The sequence below is a fragment of the Nycticebus coucang genome, chromosome 18, assembly GCF_027406575.1.
Source record: "Nycticebus coucang isolate mNycCou1 chromosome 18, mNycCou1.pri, whole genome shotgun sequence".
Classification (NCBI taxonomy): domain Eukaryota; kingdom Metazoa; phylum Chordata; class Mammalia; order Primates; family Lorisidae; genus Nycticebus; species Nycticebus coucang.
The window spans coordinates 30369844-30397171 of record NC_069797.1 but is presented as its reverse complement, the minus strand read 5'-3'; the positions used below and the strand labels follow the sequence as shown (position 1 = coordinate 30397171).

Below are 27328 nucleotides of genomic sequence, written 5' to 3'. Positions count from 1 at the left end.
AGGGCCTGAGATCTGTGTCCTGGGAGCCCTGTTTCTTGACACCTGGAGTGTTGTGGGTTCAAGCACAGTTTCTAGAGCCAGGTCACAGCTGGATTTGAATCCCAGCTGTGCCACACATTACACCGGTGACTAGGCAACGTACCCAATCTCCCTGTGACTCAGCTTCCCCATCTGTAAAAATGAGGATCGTAACAGTACTTACCTCATCGGGTTGTTGTGAGGAGTAAGTGAGTTAATAAATGAAAAGTGCTTGGACAGGGCCCCAGAACGTCATAAATTAGTAAATACCCAGAAGTTAGGCACCAGCATTACTGTCACCATTATTATCATTGTTAATGTTGTTACTATTAGGAAGAGGCACCCCAGAAGGCATCCTTTCCAGGGAGTGCCACACTTCTGTGATAATTGACCCAAATATTTCCAGTTCATTAAGTTCAGCATGGTGAACTCCCTGGTCCCAGGAGTCCTTGAGGGGCAGCCTGTCCTCCGGAGACTGAAGACAGCAAACCCAGGGTAGGAGGGTAAATAGCTCAGCATGGCGGGAAGGGCTGTTGCAGTTCATCTTCATCACTTAGCCTCTGCTGTCACCTGTTCTGGGCTCCACTCCAGAGCTACCCACTTTCTCTCCCCAGAACCATGAACTGATGTCTGTGGCCCCTGGGGCAACAGGCTGGGGCGGTGTGGGGAGAGCGGGGTGGAGCCCAGGCAGGCCGGGTATCTGGAGGCAGTTTTATTTTCAGCTGAAGTCTCTAAGTATTTGATTATTCATTGCCAAGAGAAGGGAATTAGCATCTCTGCTGTTTGTTTTATGAGATCACTCCTGTGCCAAACTGCTGTTTCCAAGCAACCTCCACTTCCCAGTTAATGACCCTGGCAGGCCAGGCCTTAGGCCCTACAGCCTAGGGTGAGTGTGGAGATGGCAGTGCCCCTACATGCAGGCCTCTGCACAGGTGGCTTCTGCTTCCAGCTTAGGGGAGGGCAGTGTGCCAACCTGGACACCCAGGCTTTATCCTTCTGGGGGGTGGGGTGCAAAGAGAGCCCTTCCCTGGAAGAAGAATATCAATGATTTATATTTGGCTTAGGAAGCAATTATCTAGCACATCTCCTGTAGCTTGGGGCTCCTATGAGCCAATGTTCCCACTGGAAAAAGAAATAGGCTCCTTCCCTTCCTGCCCTGCAATTTTTTATTTGTTTTAAATTCTGGCCGCTCTGGGCCTGAGACCTACAACTTCTCTGGCCTTCACTTCTCCCCAAGCATCCCAGTTCTCTCTGTCCTCTCTGGCTTCCTTGGACCCTAACACTCCCAACCCACCCCACCAGCTTTCTTGGAGAAGGGCACTGTCCTGGGAGCCTCCAGGCCTGTCCAGTGCTGTGGCCAGCTCTCCATGGCCCCAGCTTCTTTGGGTCCCTGAGGAGCACAAGAATTCTGCAGAAAGCAGAGTGGTCTGTGGTGGGCTCAATGGCAGTTCCCTTTCTCTAGCACCTTGATGGGAAGCAGGTGCCCCTGAGGAAGCCAGGTGGCAGCTGTACCCCTTGCTGCTTTCTTGAAAAAAATTTTAAACCGCAAAATCTAGAGAATAACGTAGGAAACAACTATATACTCACCTCTGAGAATTAGCAGGCGGCAAGCTCTGAAGTTATGTAGCAAAACTTTCTAATCAAGAAAGCAGGCTTGGCACCTGTAGCATAGTGGGTTAGGGTGTTGGCCACATACGCCCAGGCTGATTGGAACCTGGCCCAGGCCAGCTAAACAACGACAACTGCAACAAAAAAATAGCCAGGCATTATTGTGGGCGCCTGTAGTCCCTACTTGGGAGGCTGAGGCAAGAGAATCACTTAAGCCCAGGAGTTGGATGTTGCTGTGAGCTGTGACGCCACTGTACTCTACTGAGGGTGACATGGTAAGACTTTGTCTCAGTTTAAAAAAAAAAAAGAAAAGAAGAAAATAAAGCATTATAGAAGCTGAAGCTGCCCCCTACATTCCCCTTTCCTTTCGAAGCAGCCACTGGCATGAATTTCGTGTGTAGCCTTCTGGACAGTAGTTTATATTTTTTCTTTTTCTTTTTTTTTTTGTAGAGACTGAGTCTCACTTTATGGCCCTCGGTAGAGTGCCGTGGCCTCACACAGCTCACAGCAGCCTCCAACTCATGGGCTTAAACGATTCTCTTGCCTCAGCCTCCCAAGTAGCTGGGACTACAGGCACCCACCACAACGCCCGGCTATTTTTTGGTTGCAGTTTGGCCGGGGCCGGGTTTGAACCCGCCACCGTCCGTATATGGGGCCAGCGCCTTACCGACTGAGCCACAGGCGCCGCCCTATATTTTTTCTGTGTATATATATTTTTTGACTTTGCATGTACTTTGTTTTTTTTAAAGAGACAAGGTCTTGCTGTGTTGCTCAGGCTAGACTTGAACTGTAAGCTCAAATGATCCTCCTGCCTTAGCCTCCTGAGTAGCTGGACCTATAGGCACGTGTCACCACACTTGGCTGGCTGTACTTTGTTTTTTTGAGACAGAGTCTCACTCTGTTGCCCTTGGTAGAGTGCCATGGTATCATCATAGCTCACATCAGCCTCAAACTCCTGGGCTTAAGTGATCCTCCTGCCTTAGCCTCCCAAGTGTGCAGGCACCTGTCACAATGCCTGGCTGATTTTTCTATTTTTAGTAGAGATGGGGTCTCGCTTTTGCTCAAGCTGGTCTTGAACTCTTGAGCTCAGGCGATCCTCCTGCCTCAGCTTCTCAGAGTGTTAGCATTACAGGTGTGAACCACAGTACCTACCAGCTAGTCTTTCTAAAATGTGTAGAAGTATACGTATATATGTTTAAATTCAGTCAATGTTCTGTTTTAAACTTGTTGGTGTTGCTACACATAAATCTAGTTCATTCGGGTGCATATGTGTAACTTCTCGGTGTGTATTTGTGTTTGTTTCCAGCATCTGCCCTACTGGGAAGGAGAGTGAGGCAGTGATACCCTCACACACATCTTCTTGGGTGCACACATATACAGGTTTCTCTAGTGCAGCGTTGATAGAAATACATTATGAGCCATATATTGAATTAAAAATTTTCTGGTAGCCACATTTTTAAAAGTAAAAATAAACAAGTGAAATTAATTTTATGAATATATTTTATTTATCCCAACAGATCCAAATTTTTTTTTCTTTGTTTTTGAGACAGAGTGTCATTATGTCACGCTCAGTAGAGTGCGGTGGTATCACAGCTCACAGCAACCTCAAACTCTTGAGCTTTAGTGATTCACTTGCCTCAGCCTCCCAAGTAGCTGGGACTACAGGTGCCCACCACAACGCCCGGCTATTTTTTTTGTTTCATTTGTCATTGTTGTTTAGCTGGCCCGGGCCAGGTTCGAACCCACCAGCCTCAGTGTATGTGGCTGGCACCATAACCACTGTGCTGTGGGCGCCAAGCCCAAATATTATTTCAACATGTGATCAGTACTTGAAAATTGATGAGGTGATTAGCATTCTCTTTTACACGTTAAGCCTTTGGAATCCAGTATGTATTTTACACTTAATGGCACATTCCATTGAGGACTGGTCATATTTCAGGTACTTAGTAGCCACAGGCAGTTAGCAGCTACTCTATTGAATAGCATAGCTCTATGGTTTATATCTAGAAGTAGATTCGCTAAGAAGTAGGCTGAGGTTGTGCCTATTTTCAACTTTATTAGCTGGGGATTTTTGAAAAAAAAAAAAAAATTTTTTTTTTAATTTTTTATTTTTATTGTTAAATCATAGCTGTGTACATTGGTGCAATCAAGGGGTACAATGTGCGGGTTTCATATACAATTTGAAATATTCTCATCAAACTGTTCAACATAGCCTTCATGGCATTTTCTTAGTTACTGTATGTAGGCATTTGTATTCTGCATTTAGTAAGTTTCGCCTCTACCCATTCTAAGATGCACCATAGGTGTGGCCCCACCTATTACCCTCCCTTCACCAAAACCTCCCCCCTCCCTTCCCCTCCCTTGTTTTTTTGGGGTTTTTTTGAGACAGAGCCTCACTCTGTTGCCAACCTCAAACTCTCAGGCTCAAGCAATCCTCCTGCCTCAGCCTCCAATGCCCAGCTAGTTTTTCTACCCCCAGTAGAAACAGGGTCTCTCTCTCTTGCTCAAGCCAGCCTTGAACTCCCAAGCCACCTGCCTTGGCCTTTCAGAGCTCCAGAATTACAGGCATGAACCACCACACCCAACTTTATTAGTTATTCACAAATTGCTCTCCAAATAACCGTACTAATTTATACTTCCACAAGCAGTCTGTAACAGTTCATATTTCCCTATATTCTTGCCAATCCTTAATAGCATTAGGCTTTTAAATTTTGACCCTTCTATTAGGTATGAAATAGTATCTCACTGTGGTTTTAATTTAAATTTCCACCCTTTTCTCTCTTAGAGGAAATTCATATGCACAGCCCAGAGAGAGCTCTCCATAAATATTTGAGGAATTGAATTAATGAGCCTTGGTTTCCCCTTTTAGGGTGGATAGGAACTGCCCTGCCTCCCAGAGGAGGCAAGGCCCTGTGTGATCATAAGTCATGGAAAGCTGTGTGTTAGATTCTGAGGGACAGGTTGTAGTAAGGCAGGGGCTTTGCCTCCATGGAACAGGAGGAGGTGGGGACAGGGACCTGGAAGCAGAGGGAATTAGAGAGACTGTACCTCTGAATGCTGTGTCTCCCACTCTGTATAGGGAGGGAGGGCTGAGCAGGCCACATTTACCCACCTCACCCCCCATCTCTCCCTGTTCCAGCTAATTCTAGTGTGTGGAAGAAGTGTGAGGCATTAAGGGGCTCATACCCTGTAAGAACTTGATGATGCTAAGGGAAGCCAAACGTGATGAATTGAATGTCTAGCATACTAACAAAGGCCCTGCCCTGCTTTTCCCCAACCCCACGATCCCCTTGTTAACCTTACTGGCTCAGCCAGTTTCCATGGGAACTGTCAAGTTCAAAGGGATACTGTAATATGTTCATCCCTGCCTTTCCCCTAGTTCCCAGCTAGCCCTTTGGAGCTGAGTTAGAGGTTCTGAGCGCCAAGGGAGCTCCAGGTGCTCTGGTTTACACTTGTATCCATTCATTAATCCTCTCCCTACCCTACCCTACCCCCACCCTCCCCTCTCTCCATTCTGTGTCTCCTCGCTACAGGCCAGCCAGCTGGGTGTATACAAAGCTTTCGTGGATAACTATAAAGTCGCTCTGGAGACAGCTGAGAAGTGCAGCCAGTCCAACAACCAGTTCCAGAAGATCTCAGAGGTAGGCAGCTCCCCTCACAGCCACCCCAAAGCACTGGGGGTGCTGCTTGGAGCCTTCCAACCTTTGGGTCTCCCCTTGCTTGCCAGTCAGGAAAGTGGTTACCCTAATGGGTAACACTTAGCCTGATATTTGCTTTCTGGCACCTGACATTTTCCCTTTTAATATAATAATATTGATTTGTTTCATTTTTTTTATTATTCAATTTTAGGTTAGAGAAAGGAACAGGGGAGGCAAAAAAAAAAAAAAAAAAAACCCAGGGGTTCATATTCTTCCTATGTTGTGGTGATCTTGAGTGTCACTTCCCTTCTCTTGGCCTTTGTTTCCTCTTCTGTAGGATGAGGTGTCCAGGGAATCCTAAACTTGCTTAGTAAGAACCACTGGGGCACTAGTTAAAATGCAGATTTCCAGGCACTTTCCCTGGAGCTTCTGATTCTGAAGGCTTAGGATGGGGCCCAGGAGTCTATTTTTAAAAGATTCTAGATGATTTTTACGATCAGGAAGATTTGAAAAAGTCTGGACTGGGTAGTTTTTTAAGATCCTCGCCAACTCTGAGACTGCAATCCTACAAACAGAGAGAGGGCAAGAACCACTCATATGGGGAAGCAGCCTCAGACCCTCTGGCTGGGAACATACCTGTTCTGCTACCATAGCTAAGTCTCTCTGTACTCCTCTGCAGGGCAGGGGTGTGGCAGCATTTGCCATTGCTTTTTTTTTTTAGACAAAATTTCACTCTGTGCCCTGGCTAGAGTGCCCGGGTATCTTCATAGCTCACAGCAACTTCAAACTTTGGGCTCAAATAATCCTCTTGCCTCAGCCTACCCCAAAGCTGGGACTACATGCACCTGCCACAACGCCCAGCTATTTTTAGAGAGGAGGTCTTGCCCTTGCTCAAGTTGGTCTCAAACTACTGAGCTCAAGTAATCCAGTCGTTTCAGCCTCCCAGAGTGCTGGGATTATAGGCGTGAGCCACCACACCCAGCAATTAAACAGGGTCTCGCTCTGTCGCTTGAGTTGGAATGCAGTGGCCTCATAGCTCACAGCAACCTCAAACTCCTGGGCTCAAGTGATCCCCTTCCTTAGCCTCCTGTGTAGCTGAGACTATAGGCATATGCCACCACACCTAGATGATTTGTCTATTTTTTTTTTTGTGGCCCGGAGGGGCTGGTTGCTCTAGGATTCTTCAGGAACATAGTACCACTCATCCCTTTATCCAAAATGACCTCAGTGTCTGGCCTGGTAGGAACAGCACCCAGCTCTAAGCTCGGGGTAAGAGAACCTCTGCTTCTGGGGAGGGGCAGATGCTTTCGCAGTTTCGGAATTCCTGCCTGAAAGGCCTCTTGGCCCTTTGCTTTCTCTGTCTCAGCTTTGACTCTAGGAAAGTTGGTTAGACTCAAGATGGTTTTCTTGAAACTACGGGGGTTATGGGTTATGCCCAAGTTTGGAATCAACCGAGAGGCAGCACAGGAGTGGGACATACGCAGATGAAAATGTCAGCTTGATTACTGTTAAAAGCTGGATCGGAGAATGTGGATCTGTAGTCACACGGGGCTCGCTAACACTCTGCCTCTGGAATTAAGTATTGAGTCCCTGACAGGGTGGGAAATCACAGACCCCTCCCCACAATGAGAGCAGAGCCTACCACTCTAACTCGGGGTACAGAGAGAGGAGGGCTGAGCTCAGTTTCTTTCCCTAAACCGTAAGCCAGATGAGTCACTCTCTGCCTGGGAAGGCAGAGTGAGGGGTGGGGAAGTCCCTGCACATGGAATCGTGAGAATGAGAATGGAGAAACAGTGCTTCCCCTCACAGCTTCCCGGCCTCCCTGGTAACCACCAGAACTGGACTCCCCTGGTTGTGCTCAAAGTGGCCCTGCCAAGGCTGCCCAAATGCCCACAATCAAATGTGGTTCAAAAAGTGTGGGGTTTCCTCTTAGCGTGGGTTGATGGCCATTCCCTGTGCACCCTCAACCCTTTTACCCTCTATAAGCCCCTCTCAATGCCTGCCTATCCCAGAGGGCAGAGCCAGGCCCCTGGCCTTCTGCCAGGTGGCTTCTCATCCTGACTCACTTGATGACGCTGTTGCTTCCTGCTGGCATTGCCACTTAATTACTGCAATTAGGCCCTTCTCCTTTGCAGCAAGAATGATTTCATACCTCTAGACTGCACGTGGGGGGAGGGGGTGCATGGAGAAAAATTCCTAAAGCTGGAATCCAGGCACCAGCCAGAGACACAGCCTAGAGAAGCGGAGTAACCCCTCTTCCCCCCCACCCCCAACTCGACACACACACACACACACAGGCACGTGCATGCGTGTAGGCGCATGCCCCAAGCTCAGTCTCTGGGAGTTTCCTCTATCTAGAAACAACTTGAGACAGAGGTAGGAAATGTGGTGTTCTTGCTGTCTGGACAGTTCTTCCCTCCCAAGCAAAGTAGGCAGTATCAACCTGAGTATCTGACCTTGGCCTTACCTCGCCCCTGCCTTCCCTCCAACAATCCTCTTCAAGGCTCTGTGCACTCAGACTGCCAAGTAGGGATTGCATTACAGTTCCAACTGCAGGCCACACCATCCTGTTAGCAAAAGCTGGAGCTGGAACCTCTTTCTCTCTATAGGAGGATAAAAGAGATTTGGATGAGATAAGCCATCCCTGGAGTCTGTTTCCGGCACTCACTACCGGGTTACTGGGTGTGCTATCCAGGAGGCTTGTTGGCTGTTCCTCCCAGGCAGTTTCCTCTCTGTTGCCCAGCTTGGGCAGTTGGGGTGGAGGGTGGCAGGTGGGGCTGAGAGCAGGCTGATTCCTTCTTGATATGGGTAGGATGTAGCTTGGACTGCCCTGTGGAGCTCAGCCATCTCTGTCCCTGTGCCGGTGTCTGGGTCCCCTCCTCCTCATCTCAAGGGTTGCTTATGCCCCAGGAAGCAGCGGGAACACCTGGTGCTTGCTGACTCAAGCCCTGACTGCACTGGGCTGATGTGTGGGATCCCTGAGTAGTGGCTGCTAGGGGAATGATGGGTGGGGTCTTGCCCTTGCCAGCCTCATTCTCTGGAAGACTCTGAAGGTTGTTGGAAGAAGAGTCTTAGGGGATGAGTCTAGGGAGTTCCCATTCTTCCCGTGCTCCCTACCACCCTGTCCTGTCTCTGCTACCTAGAGCCCCCTCCTTCTCACCTGTACCCCAGCCGCTGGACTCCACAAGGCTCCAGAGATCACAGGGGATGTAGGTGGTGAGGCAGAGGAAGCCCCATTTCCACGGGGCCCCTTTGTCTCTCTTCTCGCATGTGCACCCTGGGTTCAGAGCCTCTCTTCCTGCAGTGTTCACAGTCGAGGTAGGGAGTGGAGGTGTAGACCGGGTAGTGATTCCTCTGCTCCCTTTGGCAGGAACTCAAAGTGAAAGGTCCCAAGGACTCCAAGGACAGCCACACGTCAGTCACCATGGAAGGTACTTTGGGGAATGGGCAGGATTACAGTCACCTTCCTTTGTCTGGCTTTGTGGACTATGGGCTGTGTGAGAGTGGTGCCCTCCCTTTCTGTGCATGTGTGTGCACGCGCGCGCGCGCGTGCACTGAAGCCAGCAAGGAATCCAGCCTTGTCCCCAGGCAGCCAGCCAGCTACAAACGTGCTCCTCCTTAGGGTGCCAGCAGGCTGCTCACGCCTTCCCATCCTCCCCTCCCCTCCCCCTCCCTCCTCTCGCCTCTCCACGCGCCTCCCCTCCCCTCCTCCCTGCTGGAAGAGCACTTGGAAGCGGCTGCTTGGTTCTGGAGGCTGTGCAGTGGCAGCCAGCAAGGTGGCTGGGTGGCCGGGCTGCTGATGGGAGCCGGGGAGCTGGGAGCGATGGCTGTACGCTCCTGCTACAGGGACGGAGGCTGCCATGGAAATCCTCCTCATCATCCGCTTCTGCTGTAACTGCACCTATGGTAACCCGGGGCACCCCTCCCTGGAGTGATGCACTTCCCACCTCTGGGGGCCGGCAAGGTTTGGGGGCAGTGGGGAAGGGGGGTGGGCAAGTGGCTGGACCTGGATTACCTCCATCCCAGCCTATGTCCAGTCTGGAGTTGAGGTCTGGGGGCCCCTCAGGACAGGTTGGCTTTGGAATGGAAGGACCAGGCTGGAAGGGTCCAGGTCTCCCTGAGGATCTGTGGGGAATTGGTGAGTTAGCACCTTTGAGCAACTTCCTGGAGAGACTCTTTAAGGGGAGAAAGTGACAGGCTGTACCTGCAAGCCGGGAGACCCTGACGCCAGAGAGAGGGTCCACAGAGCCCATTGGAGAGTGGCAGATGGTCTGGGCAGCGGCGCCGCCAATGTACAGGGTGCCAGCCCAGGCTGGAGGGAGAAGTTGCGAGTTTCTTTGTTTCTGGAGAGAGGAGCAGCCAGGGTATTGTGTGCGCAGAGTGCATATGCTGCCTCTTCTCAGAATAGGGGCGGAGGGAGGATATGGAGCAGCTGAGATCTAGAAGGTCTGGGGAGGTGTGTTTCTAGCCATCGGAACCCCTCGAGCTGAGGTCTCGGTGCTTAGAGTGGAAGGTAGGTCGGTACTGCCCGCGATGCTGTGGAGAGGGGGGTGTGGCAGGCTGCTGCTTTGTGAAGGTCACACACCCACCATTCAATGGAACAGATCAGGATCATCCTCTTTGCAGTTCCTCCATCGAGGTGGGGCGATTGTCCTGTGGACAGGTGCATGCTGCCAGCCAGGCTGTGGCTCATAGGAAGCGGAAGCAGACCTAGGCTGGGAGGTGTCCAGAAGTCCATGGCCCTTCTGTCTGAGGCCCGAAGTGCCACCTTTAACAGGCGCAGGGGCAAGTGTTGCCTCCAGGCCGGATGCCCTGGGCCCCGTGTGTTAGGGCAGCAGACGGCTGGTTTTAGGACCTTCCTTTTCCTTCCTACCAGGTGTTTTGTCTCTGCACCCTTCTCAGTCACTTTGCTTTTCTATCTCCGTGGTAACGTGGAGCTCTGTGTGAAAGCTGAAGGGAGTAGGGGGGTGGCAATTTGCTGGAGGAGAGATGGTGAGTTTTCCCAGGCTCTTTCTCAGAGGCTACAGTGCAAGAGGGGCTGTGCAGGGCCATTGTCCCCTCACCTTCTCAGGCCATCTTGTGTGAAGACCGCTAATGGTGGAAACAACCTCTGAGGCAGCCTTCCTCTGGCGGCCCCAGCAGGACAGCCGCGGGAACTCTGTTCTGACAGGCCTGGTCAAGCAGAGAGCTGCATTTGAAATTGGCCCCTTCGGAAGATCAGAGGGGAATGCTCTTTTTGGTCTGGCCTAGGAATCGGCCACGTCTCAATGCTGCCTCCCTAAAAAGCAAATCAGCCCTTCGCTGCTTCTTCCCTCCCCTAAAGGAGGCTTAGTCCTAGTGAAAAAGACCTGTGACCTGGAGGTAGGATTTCTCTGGTCCCTGCCATACAGTCTTTGAAGTCAGCTTCAAAATGGGGAATGAGGAGTGAAGGAGCTGGTTTATAAGGAGAAGGCTCATCCATCCCTGGTGAATATTTCTGAGTACTCTCCTGAGTATTTACAGGAGCTGCCTCCCCTGAGAAAAAAGATGGCTCAAAGTTAGGAGCATGGGTGGACCTAAATTCAAAGCTCAGCTATCACTTGTAGCATGGTGATTGTGAGCACGTTTGCATAATGCCTCTTTGCCTCAGTTTCCTCATCTGTAAAATGGGGCTAGTGAGAATTGCTTCCTTTTTTACTTTTTTGGAGTTTTTGGCCGGGACCGGGTTTGAGCCCACCACCTTTGGGGCCAGCGCCCTACTCCTTGAACCACAGGTGCCACCTTGCTCCCATTTTTAATCACAGGGAATGCTGCTTGTAAAGCAGTTAACTCACTGCCACTGGGCAGTATGAGCACTTGGCTGACTAGAGACCAGCTTGCACATCTGCAGGCTGCCTTCTAGACACTGCAGGTGTTGTTTGCAAAGGTCCTGGTCAGGAAAGGCTTCTTGGAGGAGGGGGAGAGACAGGCAATGCAAGTTAGTGGGCGGGTGGTACCCAGGCAGGTGAAGGAACAGATGGCCCCTGCCAGGGAACAGATGAAGGGGCAAGAGTTCCTAGAGCAACAGTGAGCCCCTCACCCTGAATTCTCTGGGACACAGGCACACAGGGGCCATAGGAGCACAAACATCAGTATTGCTCTTCTTTCCCTGGTTCCCTCCATATCTGACTGTGGCCCTGGGACCCTTTTTCTGTCCTTCTGTTGTCCCCACCTTTCCTCTCGACCTGCCCTCCTGGGACTCGTTCCACAGCCCCGGTCAGGTGCACTTTTGAGATGACTACAGGCATATTAATAACCTCTCTGAAACCCAACCTGCCATTTGTGCAGACCCGTGAGCTTAGTCAGGAACCTCTTCCTCCTGGGATCCGAGAAGGGCTGGCGGGAGCTGACAGTGCACTGTCAGCTTTCCCTGGGACTGGAACTCAAGGGACCTGGCAGGTGTCTGAACTTGTGCTTTCTTTTGGGTCTCTGGGATTCTTGGGTGTGATTTTCCCCCAAAGATAGACTGGGCCACAGGTGGGTGCTTTAAACAGCCTTAGAAATGGGTGTTCCCTGAGCTAGGAACTAGGCAGTACCCTCAGTATCCCAGGACACCCCAAGCCTGGTCCTGCCTGTTCTGTCCCTGATAGCATGAGGGGAAGGCCTCTAGAAATTGCTGCGTAAGAAAGGGCTACAAGTAAGAAGTGGTTTTCAACCTTTGCTATATATCTAAAGCAGCAAAGGAGCTTTTTAAAGATGCTGATACCCCATTTCATCCTGCAAGATTTGGATTTAGTTGATGGGGTGGGGCGCAGGCATCTGTACCTTTTAAGAGCTCCCCCAGTGATTCTAAATGGGCAGGCAAGCAAAGACTTCAGAGAAGGCCCATGGCACCCTGCTGAGACCGCATCTTCTTCACAGCCAGCAGATTGCTTCCTGAGTGTCTGCTTAGCAGCACCCAGGGTATTTATATCTAGGGCTTTGAAGACTCTTGGGTTTGGGGGCTGGCTAGGGTGTGTCAGCTCTGGGATTCATCACAAGCTGATCCCATGGGACACCCAGTCTCGGGTCCTTCTTCCTCTGTTTCTATGGCAGAAAGCCAAAGGTCACGCTCCCACTGACAGAGGCATCCAGGTGCAGGACTGAAGTTGAACCACGCATATAGGGAGGGGTGGGGCACAGCTGCTCCACAGGAAGGATACTTGGAAGTGTTGCTCTCCCAGCTGCCACCTTCACCTGTCCCTGCTGAATCCCAGCAATCCTCACTTGGTGTCTGGATGGTAGAAGGGTGTAGCATGTGTGGGCCCAGCTGAGCTTGCATTTTCCAGCCTCATTGAGACTCCCAAATGTGAGGCCTGACCTGAGTTCCTTTAGGAAATCTTTGTTCCTTAGGCTGTCACCAGCTTGAGAGCAGAGCCTTTCAGTGGTGATCCGGCCTGCCTCTCTGGCCTCCCTCCCACCTGTCCTGTTCTGTCTGGGCTTTGAGCTTATATAGAGGGGTCTTACATAGAGGTGAAGCCAGTTGTGTGGATCAGGATAGGCAATACCAATTGCGGCTGGCCGTGCCAGGCTTGTGACCAGAGGAATCTGAGAATGACAGGCCTGGGTGAGCTGCCATTCCTCTGCACACAGCACATCTCCTCCCTTATCTCCATTCTGGTGTCCAGGGGCGTGACCCAGCATGTGCTGCACCTTGCAGGGCAGGGCAAGATGCAACTATGGGATTCAAGGTGATGGGTATAGGGAGGCCTCTGCTCTGAGCCAGGTCAGGCCATGGCAGGCCTCAGGGGACAGCCCTGGTAGGAGATGAGACAAGGAGGAAGGGATTGGGGGAGCTGGCCTGGGCTGCCAGGGCTTGTGTCACCTGTTCCGTTCCTTGGCCTGCCCTGGGAGTGAGCGTAGAGGCAGAGGTTGCTGTGGGACTGTCCTGGCTTCCTGCAGGTGGGCATTCATGTGGGAAAGCACGTTGGGTTGGGAGACAGAGTCTGTCTCTAAGGTGTCATTGTTCCTGGTATGTCATCATCCTGTCTCCTTCTCCCTGCCTTTCCCAACAGCTCTGCTATACAAGCCCATTGACCGAGTCACTCGGAGCACCCTGGTACTACACGTGAGTGTCAAATCCTCTGAATGGCCAGGGAGGGGTTAAGAGTTTGGTGGAAGAAAACACCTGCCCGGGGTGAGAGGGCACTGGCGTCACTGAGAATAGCTGATGTAGGGAGTCAGGCAGAGGGTCCCTAGGCCCAACTGCACCTGCCTGGCCCACAGTCACCATGCCAACGGGGCCAGGGTCTAAATATAGCCTGACTACTAAGCTTGACATTTGGCCAAATGCTCCCTAGGAGGCAGGCACTTCCTGCTTCCTCATTCCCTGCCTCATGTCTCCAGTGTCCCTGAAGCAGCTGCAAAATGGATAGAGGGGTCTCTCTCCTGGCTATATGATGAGATGAGCTTCCACCTGGCTTGCCTCAGCGGGGGAAAGAATAATGACAGCAGCAGAAATAAAAGGAGCCCATATCCTTGCTGCTCTGACTCTGCCATTTAGTTCAGGTTTGGCAGTGGTGACTGTGGGTCCCTGAGTCTCAGTGTTGGTGAGAACTGAGCACTCCCCACTGTCTTCTCATGGAGCCCCAGAACCGCTCCCCCAACTCACTGCTCCATTCCTTCCCAGGACCTACTTAAGCACACACCCGTGGACCACCCAGACTACCCACTCCTGCAGGATGCCCTCCGCATCTCCCAGAACTTCCTGTCCAGCATCAATGAGGACATTGACCCCCGCCGGACTGCGGTCACAACCCCTAAGGGAGAGGTGAGCTCAGGGCCCAGCACAGCCTTGCACCCAGGCTGAAGCATGCACAGTGGACCAGATCCCCATCCCTCTTCAATCCTTGGCCACCCCGACCTCTATGGCATTTCAGCTTTAAGTCCAACATCTCATTCATCCTCATAGTAATCCAGTGAGGCAGAAGGGGAAACCAGGGCCTGGAGAGTCTTAACCATAAGTATCAGAACTAGATTTTTTATCTGAGGCGTCTTGTCTGTAGGATCCATGCTTTCTTTCATATCTCATTCTTGAATACAGACAACCGCCTTTGGCCATTATGATGCTGTCAGTATCCCCTGGGAGATTGCGGGAGCAAGTAGGAGCTCAAAGCCACTTTATTTTATTTATTTATCTATTTATTTTTGGAGACAGAGTCTCACTTTATTGCCCTTGCCGTGGGTTCATAGCTCATAGCAACCTCAAACTCTTGGGTCCAAGCAATCCTCTTGCCTCAGCCTCCCAAGTAGCTGGAACTACAGGAGCCTGCCATAATACCTGGCTATTTTTAGAGATGAGGTCTCACTCTTTTTTTGGTTGTTTTTGTTTTTGTCTGGGGCTGGGTTTGAACCTGCCACCTACGGCATATGGGGCCAGCACCCTACCCCTTTGAGCCACCCTACCCCTCGGTGCCACCCCGAGACAGGGTCTCACTCTTGTCTAAGCCACTTTATTTTTATTTTTATTTATTTATTTTGAGACAGAGTTTCACTTTGTTACCCTCGGTAGAGTGCTGTGGCTTCATGGCTCACAGCAACCCCCAACTCTGGGGCTCAAACGAGCCTCTTGCCTCAGCCTCCCAAGTAGCTGGGACTAACAGGTGCCCGCCACAACACCCAGCTATTTTTTTTTGAGACGGGGTCTTGCTCTTGCTAAGGCTGGTCTCAAACCTGTGAGCTCAGGGCAATCTACCCACCTCAGCCTCCCAGAGTGCTAGGATTACAGGCATGAGCCACCATGTCCGGCCTGTCTGAGCCACTTTATATGGGCCACCACAAGCAAGAGCTAGGGGAGTAAGCCCAATTATAGGAAAGGCTGATACTGGAGGTGACTGAGGCTACTCAGGTTGCTGGAATGTCCCGTGTGGGCACCTAGATGTTGTTTGGCAGTTCCCTGTTCCTTCCTATTGGAAGTGGGGTGGGGGATTATCCCCATGAGGAGAAGCGGAAGGAAGAATCAGAGGGACAATTGCCCTCGTGGGTCGGCAGCCTGGCCCAGATAAAATGCTTCCTGTCCAATAGATTTAATTAAGTGGCGTTTAGGAGTGAAGGCTGGCTGGGTTTATGCTCCTTTGTTGCATTTATGAGCCTGCAGTGTCTCTTGGGGAGAGAATCATGAGGAATAGGTCTGGAGAATGACTAATGGGGCATGGACAATTGTCTCTCTGCAGTTCTGGGGCTGGTTCGCAACAGCCAGGAATGTCACTAGTTTATCTTTCTCTGGGGATGTCTGAGAAATCTCCAGAGGGCATAGAGGCACCATGAGTTTCAGGTTATCTTAATTGTATACTTTCAACACATTCACCTACATATTGCAGCATATGTAGGTCACACACAGTACATAAGACACACAGGAAAGGCTGGGACAGATTGTGACAGCTCCAAAGAAGCCCATTGACTCTGAGGGTGGCTGGGAGGAGACTCTGAAATCACACATGGAGCAAAATGCTCTTTACTGTCCAGAGCCCAGGTCAGAGTTGGCTGCAGGTCTCCCCCTAGACACTGCCAACAGCCCCACTGAGGACAGCCCAGTGTCCCCCATCCACTGGGGGTGGCTGAAGAATCCACTGAGAAGTAACATAAACAGGCCTGAGAGGGTCCACAGGTAAAGGTTGAGCTTAAACTAGATCAGCTTCGTAGGCTTAGTGGGGAGGGGTTGCTGGGGGCTCCGTTCATGCCCCAGGGTGGAAAAACCAGGTCATCCTGGATGGGGTCCTTCCAGGTGGGAGCTGTTGACAGCTTCATTTGTTGCTCATATTTTATATACCAGGCACTTGGTTTATTGTTTTACATGCCCCATCTTGATGAATCACCTTAAGAGGCAGATTTCATTGACCCCATTTTATAGATGACAAATCTGAGATTCAGAGAGGTTAGGGAGCTTGCCTGAGAACACAGCAGAGAAGTGGCAAGGATTCAAACCTGTGTCCACATGACCAGCCCGTGCCTTCAGCCCTCCCTGGCTGGACCGTGCCTCTGGCTCTGGCGGGGCCTGCAACTGCTGTCCCCTTGAGCAGGCTGGGGTGGTCTGCTATTTCTCTTAGACACGGCAGCTGGTGAAGGACGGCTTCCTGGTGGAAGTGTCGGAGAGCTCCCGGAAGCTGCGGCATGTCTTCCTCTTTACCGATGTCCTACTGTGTGCCAAGCTGAAGAAGACCTCTGCAGGGTGAGTGTGTGAGTGTGTGGGACCCAGGGGTGCAGTGGAGCCAACCAGACCTCGCTCCTTACAGAGCCCTCAGCAACCTGGGCCAATGTATGGGTTGTTTTCCTTTTAAAATAAAATATTTTAATTAATTTGATTTCACTGCATAGATATTTTCTAAAAATAAGTCATGTTTTTAATTATAAAGATAATATAAGGACATTACAGAAAAAAAGCCATCACCCACCCGAACATAAGCATCAGTCTCCTGCTGCTATATTTCTTTCCCTTTTTAAAAATGCTCTTAAGTTTTTTTATACAGTTGTAATCAGAGTGAATGCCCAATTTGGGGCTCTGCTTTTTCTATTTCATGTCATAAGCATTTTCCCTGTTGCTGCCTAATCTTCATAATCATCATTTTACTTTCCTGTGTGATGTTACAAGTGGATATGCCATAATTTACTTAAGCATTCTCCTTTTATTAGACATGTCTAAATTTTTGCTAACTGCAATTCTGTGAATATTCACTAACTCTACTGCTACCATGTATTGAGGGCTTATGCCATGCCAGGTGCCATGACAAATGCTTTGAATGCGTTATTCCCTATCTTCCCAACAACACCACAAAGTACTTATCATTATCCTCATCTCACAGATAAGAGAAAAGCCTTAGAGAAGGTAAATAAGTTGCTCAGAGTAGCACAGCTAGAAGTGGAAGAGATGGGATTTGAACCCTATCTAACTTGAAAGTTCTTTTCCTTCTCTGTACCCAATAATGTGGGTCTGCTCTGTGCCATGAAGAGAAAACGTTATTCAGGTTATTAACACACTGTTCTACTTTTATTTAATAATCATCTATGATGTGCCAGATACACCACCTTATAGTACCAGGGGCAATAAGCCCACACTCCCTGCACTAAGAGACCAGAATGAGAGATGCAGATCTAAGTCCTAGGGGAAGTCAGAGAAGGAGAGGCCATTGTGAACTTCAATAAAGGGCATGGCTCCCAGGAACTAGATCACATGTGAGTTTTAAAACAGAGGTGGTAAAAATAAGCATATGTGCCTCTGCCTTCAGTCCTTTGCCTGCAGCAGACATTACTAATCAATCATGGCACTCTTTCCCAGTAGGCTTGAATGTGGCTTTATCATCCTCGATCCAATACTTAAATTGATCAGAGTTGGCATTCAGAATAACATCTGTATTCTATCTTTAGTCTAAAGGATAATGAATGTGAGCTAAGGATGGATAGGCTAGAAGAGAGGGAAGGGTGTGAGATGGAGCATAGAAATATGTTGGACCCAAGCAGGAAGGCTTCCCTCTTCTTGACACCCAAGTGTCAAGAACATCAGTCATATTGAGCTGAAAGACTGGTAAGGTACAGAACCGGATCCCTCACAGCTGGCTAGCCCTAGACTCCAACTCTCATCACTCCGTGTGTGTGTTTCCTGATCAACTCCTTAAGAGCAGGGATCATTCTTGCTTCTGGTAAGTACTCAGTAAATCCCTTCTGGGTAGTTTTTTGGTTCTAGGCTCAGCAGTTCAGGCTTAAAGAGCCAACTTCCCTCTGGCTTGTTTGCAGGAAACACCAGCAATATGACTGCAAGTGGTACATCCCCTTGGCCGACTTAGTGTTTCCATCCCCCGAGGAGTCTGAGGCCAGCCCACAGGTGCACCCCTTCCCAGACCATGAGCTGGAGGACATGAAAATGAAGATCTCTGCCCTCAAGAGTGAAATCCAGAAGGAGGTGAGTAAGAGCTTGGCATCTGAGCCTGGGACCATTCTTAGTGGGTCTGTTTGAACCAGGTATGCTGGGGAGGTAGAAGAAGCGGGAATTTATAAAGTTTCAGAGTTTGGTAAGATGGGCAGGAGGAAAGAGTAGGAGACCTTGAATGTGTGAAGGGAAAGATGCTGATTATCTCAGAGTAGCTGTAGGTAGATGGAGGAAGGCCAAGCAATCAGTTCTCAAAACTTAGGTTAATTGTGGAAAGTTTCCTGGAGAGTAGTATGTGTTGAACACCATAGAAAAGGTAAGCAAGAGAAAAAGTAAAAGAAGGCCTTCATAAGGAAAAGAAGGACATCTGCATGAGAAGGGACCTGGGAATCCTCTATTAGAAACTGACAGACCAAGTAGGCAAATAAGGAGAAAGAGGACCTGAATGCCATGATTACATACTTAACCCAAAAGTGCACGAACAGAACTGAGATTCTTGTTACATACACATGGAACATTCACAAATATTTGTTCTACATTAGGCCACTAAGAAAATCTCAAATTGTTGGAAAAAATTAATAGCATACAGGTCATGTTCACAGACAAAATTGGAATAAAATTAGAAATCAACAACTAGCAGAATAATTATATGTTTGGAAAATTAAAACTTATAGGATAAAGAGGAAATCAAAGGCCAAGTATGGTGGCCCATGCCTGTAATCTTAGCTCTGAGAGGCTGAGACGGGCAGATTGCTTGAGCTCAGGATTTAGAGACCAACCTGAGCAAGAGTGAGACTGCATCTCTTCTAAAAATAGAAAAAATTAGCCGGGGATTGTGGCAGGAGCCTGTGGTCCCAGCTACTAGGGAAGTGGACGCATGAGGATTGCTTGAGCCCCAAGAATTTGGGGTTGCTGTGAGCTACGATGATGCCATGGACTCAACCCCAGAGCGACAGAGTAAAAGAAGAATTGTGAAAGAAGAAGAAATCAACATAAAAACTGTAAACGATTTAGAACTGCATGCAAATGAGAATATTGCATATCAAAACCCATGAGATGTAGCCAAAGCACTGTTTAGAGGACAATGTGTAGACTTCAGTTCATATGTTATAAAATAGCAGCTAGAGAAAAGCACAGCAGGAGAATACTTCCCAACAAATGGAGGGAAGGGCACGGAGTGGTTTGGTTGATCTGGTTTCTCCTTGTCACCTGTCTGGTCTGGGCTTAGGCCTCACCTCCCCTGGGAAGCTGCCTCTGGCATCTGTCCCCCACCACAATCAAGGGGGGGTCCTGCTCCCAGTTCCTGATGTTTCCTCTAACTTTTAATCATGCGGAATTACCGTTGCACGGTCAGCTTTCTCTCTTTCCCATTAGAATTTGAACTCCAGTGAGCGGGCTGTTTTCTTCAGTTCTATGTCCCTAATAATTAGCACATGATAAATAGGTGTTTATAGTAAATGATTATTGAGGAATACGTGACCAGAAGGCTTCCAAGGATCCTTTCAACTCAAACATGTCTCTTTGAATAAGGGAAAGGAAGACCACAGCTATAACCCCAGTGGTGTTCAGAGCAGGGGGATGTGCTAGGACGGAGGGTCTGGCTTGGGGTGTGCCGGCCCAGAGGGAGCTCCCTGACAGATTGTGTCCTTCTCCTGCACAGCCGGGCCCTAGCCTCCCCCGGGTGGCAGTGCCCACCACCCCCTCCCCTGCATGTATGTTTTTCACCTGACCCTGGGAGTCAGTAGGCTTTGTACCATCCCTCCTGCCCTAAGTGTGCAGATGTGGCCTTCTGCTCAGTCAAGTCAAAGTTTACTGAGCTCCACTGGCTGTTGGTTGCCAGGCTGTGACGCTTCATGGAATTCCTTGTCCAGTGGAATAGGCAGATGCATCCATTATTGACTACAGAGCATGATACTCCGATGAATCATTGGAGAGGCATTGGTGTTGTCCTCAGGCCACAGAAGACCCAGCAATTTATTTTTTTATTTATTTATTTTTTTTTGGTAGAGACAGAGTCTCACTGTACCGCCCTCGGTAGAGTGCCGTGGCGTCACATGGCTCACAGCAACCTCTAACTCTTGGGCTTACGCGATTCTCTTGCCTCAGCCTCCCAAGCAGCTGGGACTACAGGCGCCCGCCACAACGCCCGGCTATTTTTTTTGTTGCAGTTTGGCCGGGGCTGGGTTTGAACCCGCCACCCTCGGCATATGGGGCCGGCGCCCTACTCACTGAGCCACAGGCGCCACCCAGACCCAGCAATTTATTCTTTTTTTTTTTTTTTTCTTGAGACAGAGTCTCACTATATCACCCTCGGTAGAGTGCTGTAGCATCACAGCTCACAGCACCTTCACACTCTTGGGCTTAAGCAATTCTCTTGTCTCATCCTCCCAAGTATCTGGGACTATAGGCGCCTGCCATAGTGCCCAGCTATTTTGTCGTCATCGTTGTTGTTGTTGTTGCAGTTGCAGTTATCGTTGTTTTAGCTGGTTCTAACCCTCCAGTCTGGGTGTATATGGCCGGCGCCCTACCCACTGAGCTGTGGGTGCTGCCAATTTATTCTTTTTTTTTTTTTTTTTTTGTAGAGACAGAGTCTCACTGTACCGCCCTCGGGTAGAGTGTCGTGGCGTCACACGGCTCACAGCAACCTCTAACTCTTGGGCTTACGCGATTCTCTTGCCTCAGCCTCCCGAGCAGCTGGGACTACAGGCGCCCGCCACAACGCCCGGCTATTTTTTGGTTGCAGTTTGGCCGGGGCTGGGTTTGAACCCGCCACCCTCGCCATATGGGGCTGGCGCCCTACTCACTGAGCCACAGGCGCCGCCCACCAATTTATTCTTTTAATAATAGATTTTGGCTGGGCCTGGTGGTTCATGCCTAGCACCCTGGGAGGCCAAAGTGAGAGGATCACTTGAGGAGTTTGAGACCAGCCTGAGCAAAGTGAGACCTCGTCTCTACTAAAAATAGAAAAATTAGCCAAGCATGGTGGTAGGTGTGGCACCTTCAGTCCCAGCTACTCAGGAGGCTGAGGCAAGGAGCTCACTTGAGCCCAAGAGTTTGAGGTTGCTGTGAGTTAGGCTGATGCCATTGCACTCTAGTCCAGAAAACAGAGTGAGACTGTCCCAAAAAAGTAATAATAGGGTCGGGTGCAGTGGCTCACACCTGTAATCCTAGCACTCTGGGAAGCCAAGGCGGGTGGATTGCCTGAGCTCAAGGTTCGAGACCAGCCTGAGCCAGAGCGAAACCCCATCTCTAAAAATAGTCGGGTGTTGTGGCAGGCGCCATTAATCCCAGCTACATGGGAGGCTGAGGCAAGAGAATCGCTTGAGTCCAAGAGTTGGAGGCTGCCATGAGCTATAAAGCCATAGCACTCTACCAGGGGCAACAAAGTGAGACTCTGTCTCAAAAAAAAAAAAAAAATAATAATAATAATAATAATAAATTTTTTGTTTGTTTGTTTGAGACAGAGTCTCAAGCTGTCACCCTGGGTAGAGTGCCATGGCATCATAGCTCACGGCATCCTCCAACTCTTGGGCTCAAGCCATCCTCTTGCCTCAATTTTTTTTCTTCTATTTTTAATAGAGACAGCATCTCGCTTTTGCTCAGTCTGGTCTCAAACTTGTGAGCTCAAGCAATCCATCCACCTTGGCTTCCCAGAGTGCTAAGATTAAAGACATGAGCCACCGGGCCTGGCCATGATAATAATTTTTAAAAGTTTAATTTCTTTTCTAATTGCCAGTGTAATACTGGCTTGTTATAACAAAATGCTCACAGTACTAAAGTGAACAGAGTAAAACTGGTCATTGCCTATCTCCCACTGTTAACAGTCTGAGGTGGGTTCTTCCAGTCTCTTCTACGCATGTACTGGGCATGTGTGTATTACTTTTTAATGAGACTAGACTACATGTGCTGTTTTGCTTTACTACACAATAGTGTATTTGAATATTTAGACTGTTTCTGATTCTTTACTCTTAGCAGGCAAGTTATAGTAAACAGCACCACAGTCCTATCTCCCTGGATTCTCCACAAGTGGGATGGCTATGGCAAGGGCGTGTGCATTTAACTGCCAGATTTACTCTGAAAAAGTGTCCACTGTGTTCCCCCAGCAGTGTATGAAAGTCACTGTTCCCCACACTGTCACAACACTGGCTGTGAGCATTTGTTACAACTTTGCCAGTCCTTGTGGGGCTACAGAGATTGATTCTAACTGAAAAGCTTTAGGATGGTATTAGAAATGAGACTCAAAGCGTAATAGCAATTAATAAGAGGGAAGGGATCCTTTATAAAATAGACAGAAACTTGGAAAATTGAAAGAGAAGGGTACACCATCTTGCTGGAGAATGAGGCTGAGCCGAGGGGACGAGGTGGAACATGGTGGGTTGTCTGGCAGGGCAGGGGGGTTGGAACCTGCCGTGGGGGACCAGGGGACCAGGCCAGCAGATGGGGCTCTATGCTGAAAGGTATCTGAGGTTTTTTAAGCAAGGTGTCTCTTTTGTACCCAGGATTTAATTAAAAGAGGTGACAGGGTGACAATACAGAGAGGCTAATAACACTGAAAGATTTTTTATTACTTACGATTCCAAGAGGAGACATACCCTGCCACACATGGCCACGTGGGGAAGCACCAGGTCTGGGCAGCAGGCAGGAGCAAAGGGAAAGCAGGGCCATCTACTTGTGTTTTCTGCAGAGAAGCAAGGCAGGGCAGGGAAGGAGCTTTGGAGTGACTAGTTGGAATAATATTGGCAGGCTCTGGGCTACCCAGTGGTCTCTAGTTAACTGGCACATGGCCCTGGGTGATTAGGGCAGAGAGAATATTGGCTTGGAGGGTGAGAGTTGGATAAAGGAGGTGGTTGGGAAGATGAGCTTTGGTTGAGTTGGTTTGTGCATGAAAGATGTGCTCGCAGGGCTGTCATTTACAATCTTCAGACTTAGCCAGGGGAGGACCAGTTTCTCCTCAACCAGGTAGGCTCCCGACCCCTCAAGATGTCAAAACATCACAACATATAGAAAATAAAAAAGCATAATTAATACACAGGGGAATGTTGTACTTAGAGCTGCTGAGTGAGAAGTGGAATCTGAGTGTGAGGGAAACCCACTGTGCCCTCCGTTCCTGCAGAAAGCCAACAAAGGGCAGAGCCGGGCCATCGAGCGCCTGAAAAAGAAGATGTTTGAGAATGAGTTCTTGCTGCTGCTCAATTCCCCCACAATCCCGTTTCGGATCCACAATCGGAATGGAAAGGTCAGGAAGGGCATTGGTGGGAAAAAAGACAGGCCCCTCACCGGCCCTGACCTGTGGGAATCAGGGACACAGGCCCTCACTGCCACTGCCACTGTTGTCACCTGGCTGCCCTGAAGGGAACCCCCTGCCCCTGCCCCTCATCTAGCTGCCTCCTTCCCCAAGTTCAGTGTTGTGCCTGAGTAAGAAGAAACTTGTTAGTGGCCCCAGAATCTGGGACTCTGCTTGGCCTGTGATCACCCCACTGAATTCTCATCTCCTCTCTTTAGAGCTACCTGTTCCTATTGTCCTCGGACTATGAGAGGTCAGAATGGAGAGAAGCAATTCAGAAACTACAGAAGAAGGGTAAACCCACCCATCCTGCCCTGTCCTGATGGTGTCCATGCAGTGATGGGCCATTTGCATTTCCAAGCATTTTATGTCCAGTGTCTCCTCTTCGGCCCTCATAGTCACCCTAGAAGGTGTGAGGGAGGTGATGTTACCAATTGAGACACAAAGAATTTAAGTGATTTGCTGAAGGCATGAGGAATTAGTAATAGGATGGACTCAGAACCCAAGATCACTCCCCCTTTTTCTCTCTCTCTTATTCTCTCACACATACATACATGAACCTCTTAGTTAGATTCTCCTACTCTGACCCCTCTGACAGTACCTAAAATAGTTTTTGTGTGTCCACAAGTCTTTCCCTCCCAAGGACCAAACTTTGCCCTGAGAACTAACCCTGTCTCTGCAGAAACCCCCAAGGAAGAGCAGCAGATCCTAGTGGACCAGCGCTGATGCTCCCTTCTCTTTTGGTTCTTCCTTCAGATCTCCAGGCCTTTGTCCTGAGCTCAGTGGAGCTCCAGGTGCTCACAGGATCCTGTTTCAAGCTTAGGACTGTACACAACATTCCTGTCACCAGCAATAAAGACGGTAAAGACTAGAACCTGAGGTTGCCCACCCAGCTCCCAGGCCATTGCTGGCCTTAAGTGCTCAGACAGACATGTGGCTGTAAATAATGTCTGATCCCTTTCATCTGTGCTGGGGCTGTTCAGTTGCCAGGTACACACAGAGTTCTAATAGGGCTTACAATGCATTGATTCCCCTGGTTGCCCCCAACTTCTTCTTGGGCCCCCTCTGGTTTAAGAGAAGAATCTGGTATCCCAGTGCACTGGGATTGTGTTGTTAATATAGCCATGAAAACAGTCTGATAATGGAAGCCAAAGGCTGAAACATGGGGCAGCAGGGTGAAGGGGAAGGAAGCGGGTAGGTGGAGTAGTATATGAAAAACAAGGCTGGAAGTTTCCAGGGACCCGCTCTTAGAAGGCCTTGAAGGCTACTCAAGGTAGTTTGGAGTTCATATAGTAAGCCAAGGAGCCTGTGGGAGGTTGATGTTTCTGTGCAAGGAAGACTGTGATCAGGGCTGACAACTGTCCATTCTGGCTGCCCATGGTTCTGGAAAAGGATCTTTTCTGTGAAAGGAATTTTGCAGGCAAGCTTTCCGCTACATATGGAGGCCGTTTAGGGAACCCTTTGTCCCAAGGAGGGGGCAAAGCTCGGTTTTCTTTTCATTAGAACAGAGTGACTTGGCTCGTTGCCTGTAGCACAGTGGTTACAGCATCAGCCACATACACTAAGGGTGGTGGGTTCGAACCTGGCCCTGGCCAGTTAAACAACAATGACAACTGCAACAAAAAATAGCCAGGCATTGTGGCGGGCACCTCTAGTCCCAGCTACTTGGGAGGCTGAGGAAAGAGAATCGCTTGAGCCCAAGAGTTTGAAGTTGCTGTGAGCTGTGACAACACCATAGCACTCCACCAAGGGCGACATAGTGAGACTCTGTCTCAAAAAAAAAAAAAAAAAGAACAGAGTGACTTATCTATCATATTAGTTAGTTTTTACTTTGAAAGGCTACACTGAGGAGGGCAGCCATGAGACAGACAAGATTTAGAGGAGGGAGAGTACTCCAGGGCAATGGTATCAAATCCCTGGCCCAGAACAGTTGGTCTGGTTTCCTTAGCAGAGAAGCCGGGAGAAGGGCCCCTGCACCACCCAGCTCCTCACATCCGTACAGGGATGGGGAGTGGGGTGAGTAGCAGGGCGCTTTAGGAACTTTTTCATATGGCCACCAGGTGGTGCTATCACACCAAGGCTGAGGTCATGTCTCATACCCTGTTTGCCTCCCTACAGTCTGGAAAGGAGGAAGGGATATACCTCTCACAACCGCCTATCCCCCGCCCTGGGGGCTGTTCTCTCTTGCAGACGATGAGTCTCCCGGACTCTATGGCTTCCTTCATGTCATCGTCCACTCTGCCAAGGGATTTAAGCAATCAGCCAGTAAGTGCCCCTGACCACCAGCCGTACGAGGAAGTGGCACCCACTATCGTCAGCCTTTCACAACAGTCCCTGTGGGTCCACCATGTGGGGCATCCCACTGCCCACCTGCTCTGCTCTGGTCTGACCAGGCAGGGGCGCTGCCAGCATGCCTCAAGATGCAAGAATTCCTCTGAAGGGCAGGCACCATCTCCTCTTGGCAGGGGGATAACCCTTACCCTTTGTGTCCAAGATCTCTCCCCCTGGAGCTGCAGACATCTGGGCTCCAATCCCATTATCTGCCCATTACAAGCTGCGTGACCTTGAGCAAGTTTCTTAACCTCTCTGAGCTTTGGCAATTATACTTTTTATCCACACAGACATTTGTGAGTTAACTAGACAGCTAACGGTTTCTACCCATTTGCTAGTGAGGAAGCTGAGAGAGGTGAAAGTACGTAGCATCATACAGGATCAGAAACAGGGCCCTTGACTCCTCTCTTCCTGCCCCTTCCTACTCTCTTCCCTTCCTTTCTGGCAGGTGAGGTCTGTCCCTGCCTCTCCCTGCTGCGCACTGAACAGAGGTTATGCCCTTGGCCCACAAACAGCCATTGGATCAACATTTACTGTGAAGTCTCCCTGAGTTTCTGAGAAATCGGCCTCGCTCCTTTGCGTTCCCGTCATGCTCAGGGCAAACTGTGGTTTCAGAGCCTGTCATGCTGTTTGTCACATAATTTGCCTCTCTCGCTGTGAGTTCTTTGAGGGCAAGAACCAGGTCTCCTTTAGTCTTGGATGAATAGGGGCTCAGAATGCTGCAGTAGTTAATTGACAGAGCACCTACTGTGTACCCAGAGAAAATGAGAACATGGCCAGCACGTGGACAGTGCCTCAGTGTGTTCAAAGCCTTTTCAGGCTCATGATCTGCTCTCATCCTCCGGCTTCCCTCTGAGGTCATGGATACCATTCCCATTTTACACACAAGGACACTGAGGCTCGGAGGGCTCAAGGGACCTTTGCACAGATAGTAAGTGCTGCAATAGAATTCATGTCTTTTGACACCAAAGCCCAAGCTCTTCCTTTGAGAGATTTCTCAAAGTCTGTCCAGGACCATCACATTCATCACCAGGCTGCTTGTCAATGCGGACACTTTATGAACCCTCCCTGAACCAATAGAACTCCCTTCTTTGGGGGCTGCCACTCAAGAATCTTCCTAGTTATTGAGCACTGTAGGGTTATAACCCAGGTCTGCACAAAGAGCCTCCCAGCTGCCTGGTACCCAGATGTCTTCTTTCTCCTCTCTCTGCTACTTCCTGTTGTCTGGATGGACCTCACAGGGCAGGCCCGTGGAGGTGGAGTAGGCGTTCTGCCTCCCAAACTGGGTGGGGTGGTTAGAAGCGGAATGAGCTGCTACCAAATCTCTCCTTCCCTCCAAACTGTCTTCACCTCCTTTTTCCTCCGATCCCCTGCCCCATCCAGATGCTCATTCTGACTCAGGAGTTAGGTCTTCTGTATCTTCAGCCATAGCTTCTTGTCCTAGTAAACTCACTAGGCCTTGCATGGTCAGGCTAGGGGTGGACACCATCGTTGTTCCTCTTTTATAGATTCGAGGATTAGGGCGACAAGTTAGGAGATTAGTGCAGGGCCAGGATTTGAACCCAGACAGTCTGACTTCAAAGCTTTCACTTT

General features: G+C 49.7%; 1 protein-coding gene across 5 annotated transcripts in view; it reads left to right on the top strand.

Moving 5' to 3' along the window:
- The window catches only part of ABR (ABR activator of RhoGEF and GTPase), a 200265-nt gene that overhangs the window by 130343 nt on the left and 42594 nt on the right, over nt 1–27328 (top strand). For 4 of the 5 annotated variants that reach the window (XM_053570870.1, XM_053570873.1, XM_053570871.1 and 1 more), the window contains 10 exons: nt 5160–5267; nt 8635–8695; nt 13277–13329; nt 13891–14031; nt 16307–16428; nt 17988–18153; nt 23234–23356; nt 23623–23698; nt 24161–24265; nt 25595–25669. In XM_053570870.1, the coding sequence (XP_053426845.1) occupies nt 5160–5267; nt 8635–8695; nt 13277–13329; nt 13891–14031; nt 16307–16428; nt 17988–18153; nt 23234–23356; nt 23623–23698; nt 24161–24265; nt 25595–25669 (1030 nt within the window). Of the gene's footprint in view, nt 1–5159; nt 5268–8634; nt 8696–8722; nt 9171–13276; nt 13330–13890; nt 14032–16306; nt 16429–17987; nt 18154–23233; nt 23357–23622; nt 23699–24160; nt 24266–25594; nt 25670–27328 lie in introns of those variants that run through there. The other variant, XM_053570874.1, reaches the window with a different exon arrangement.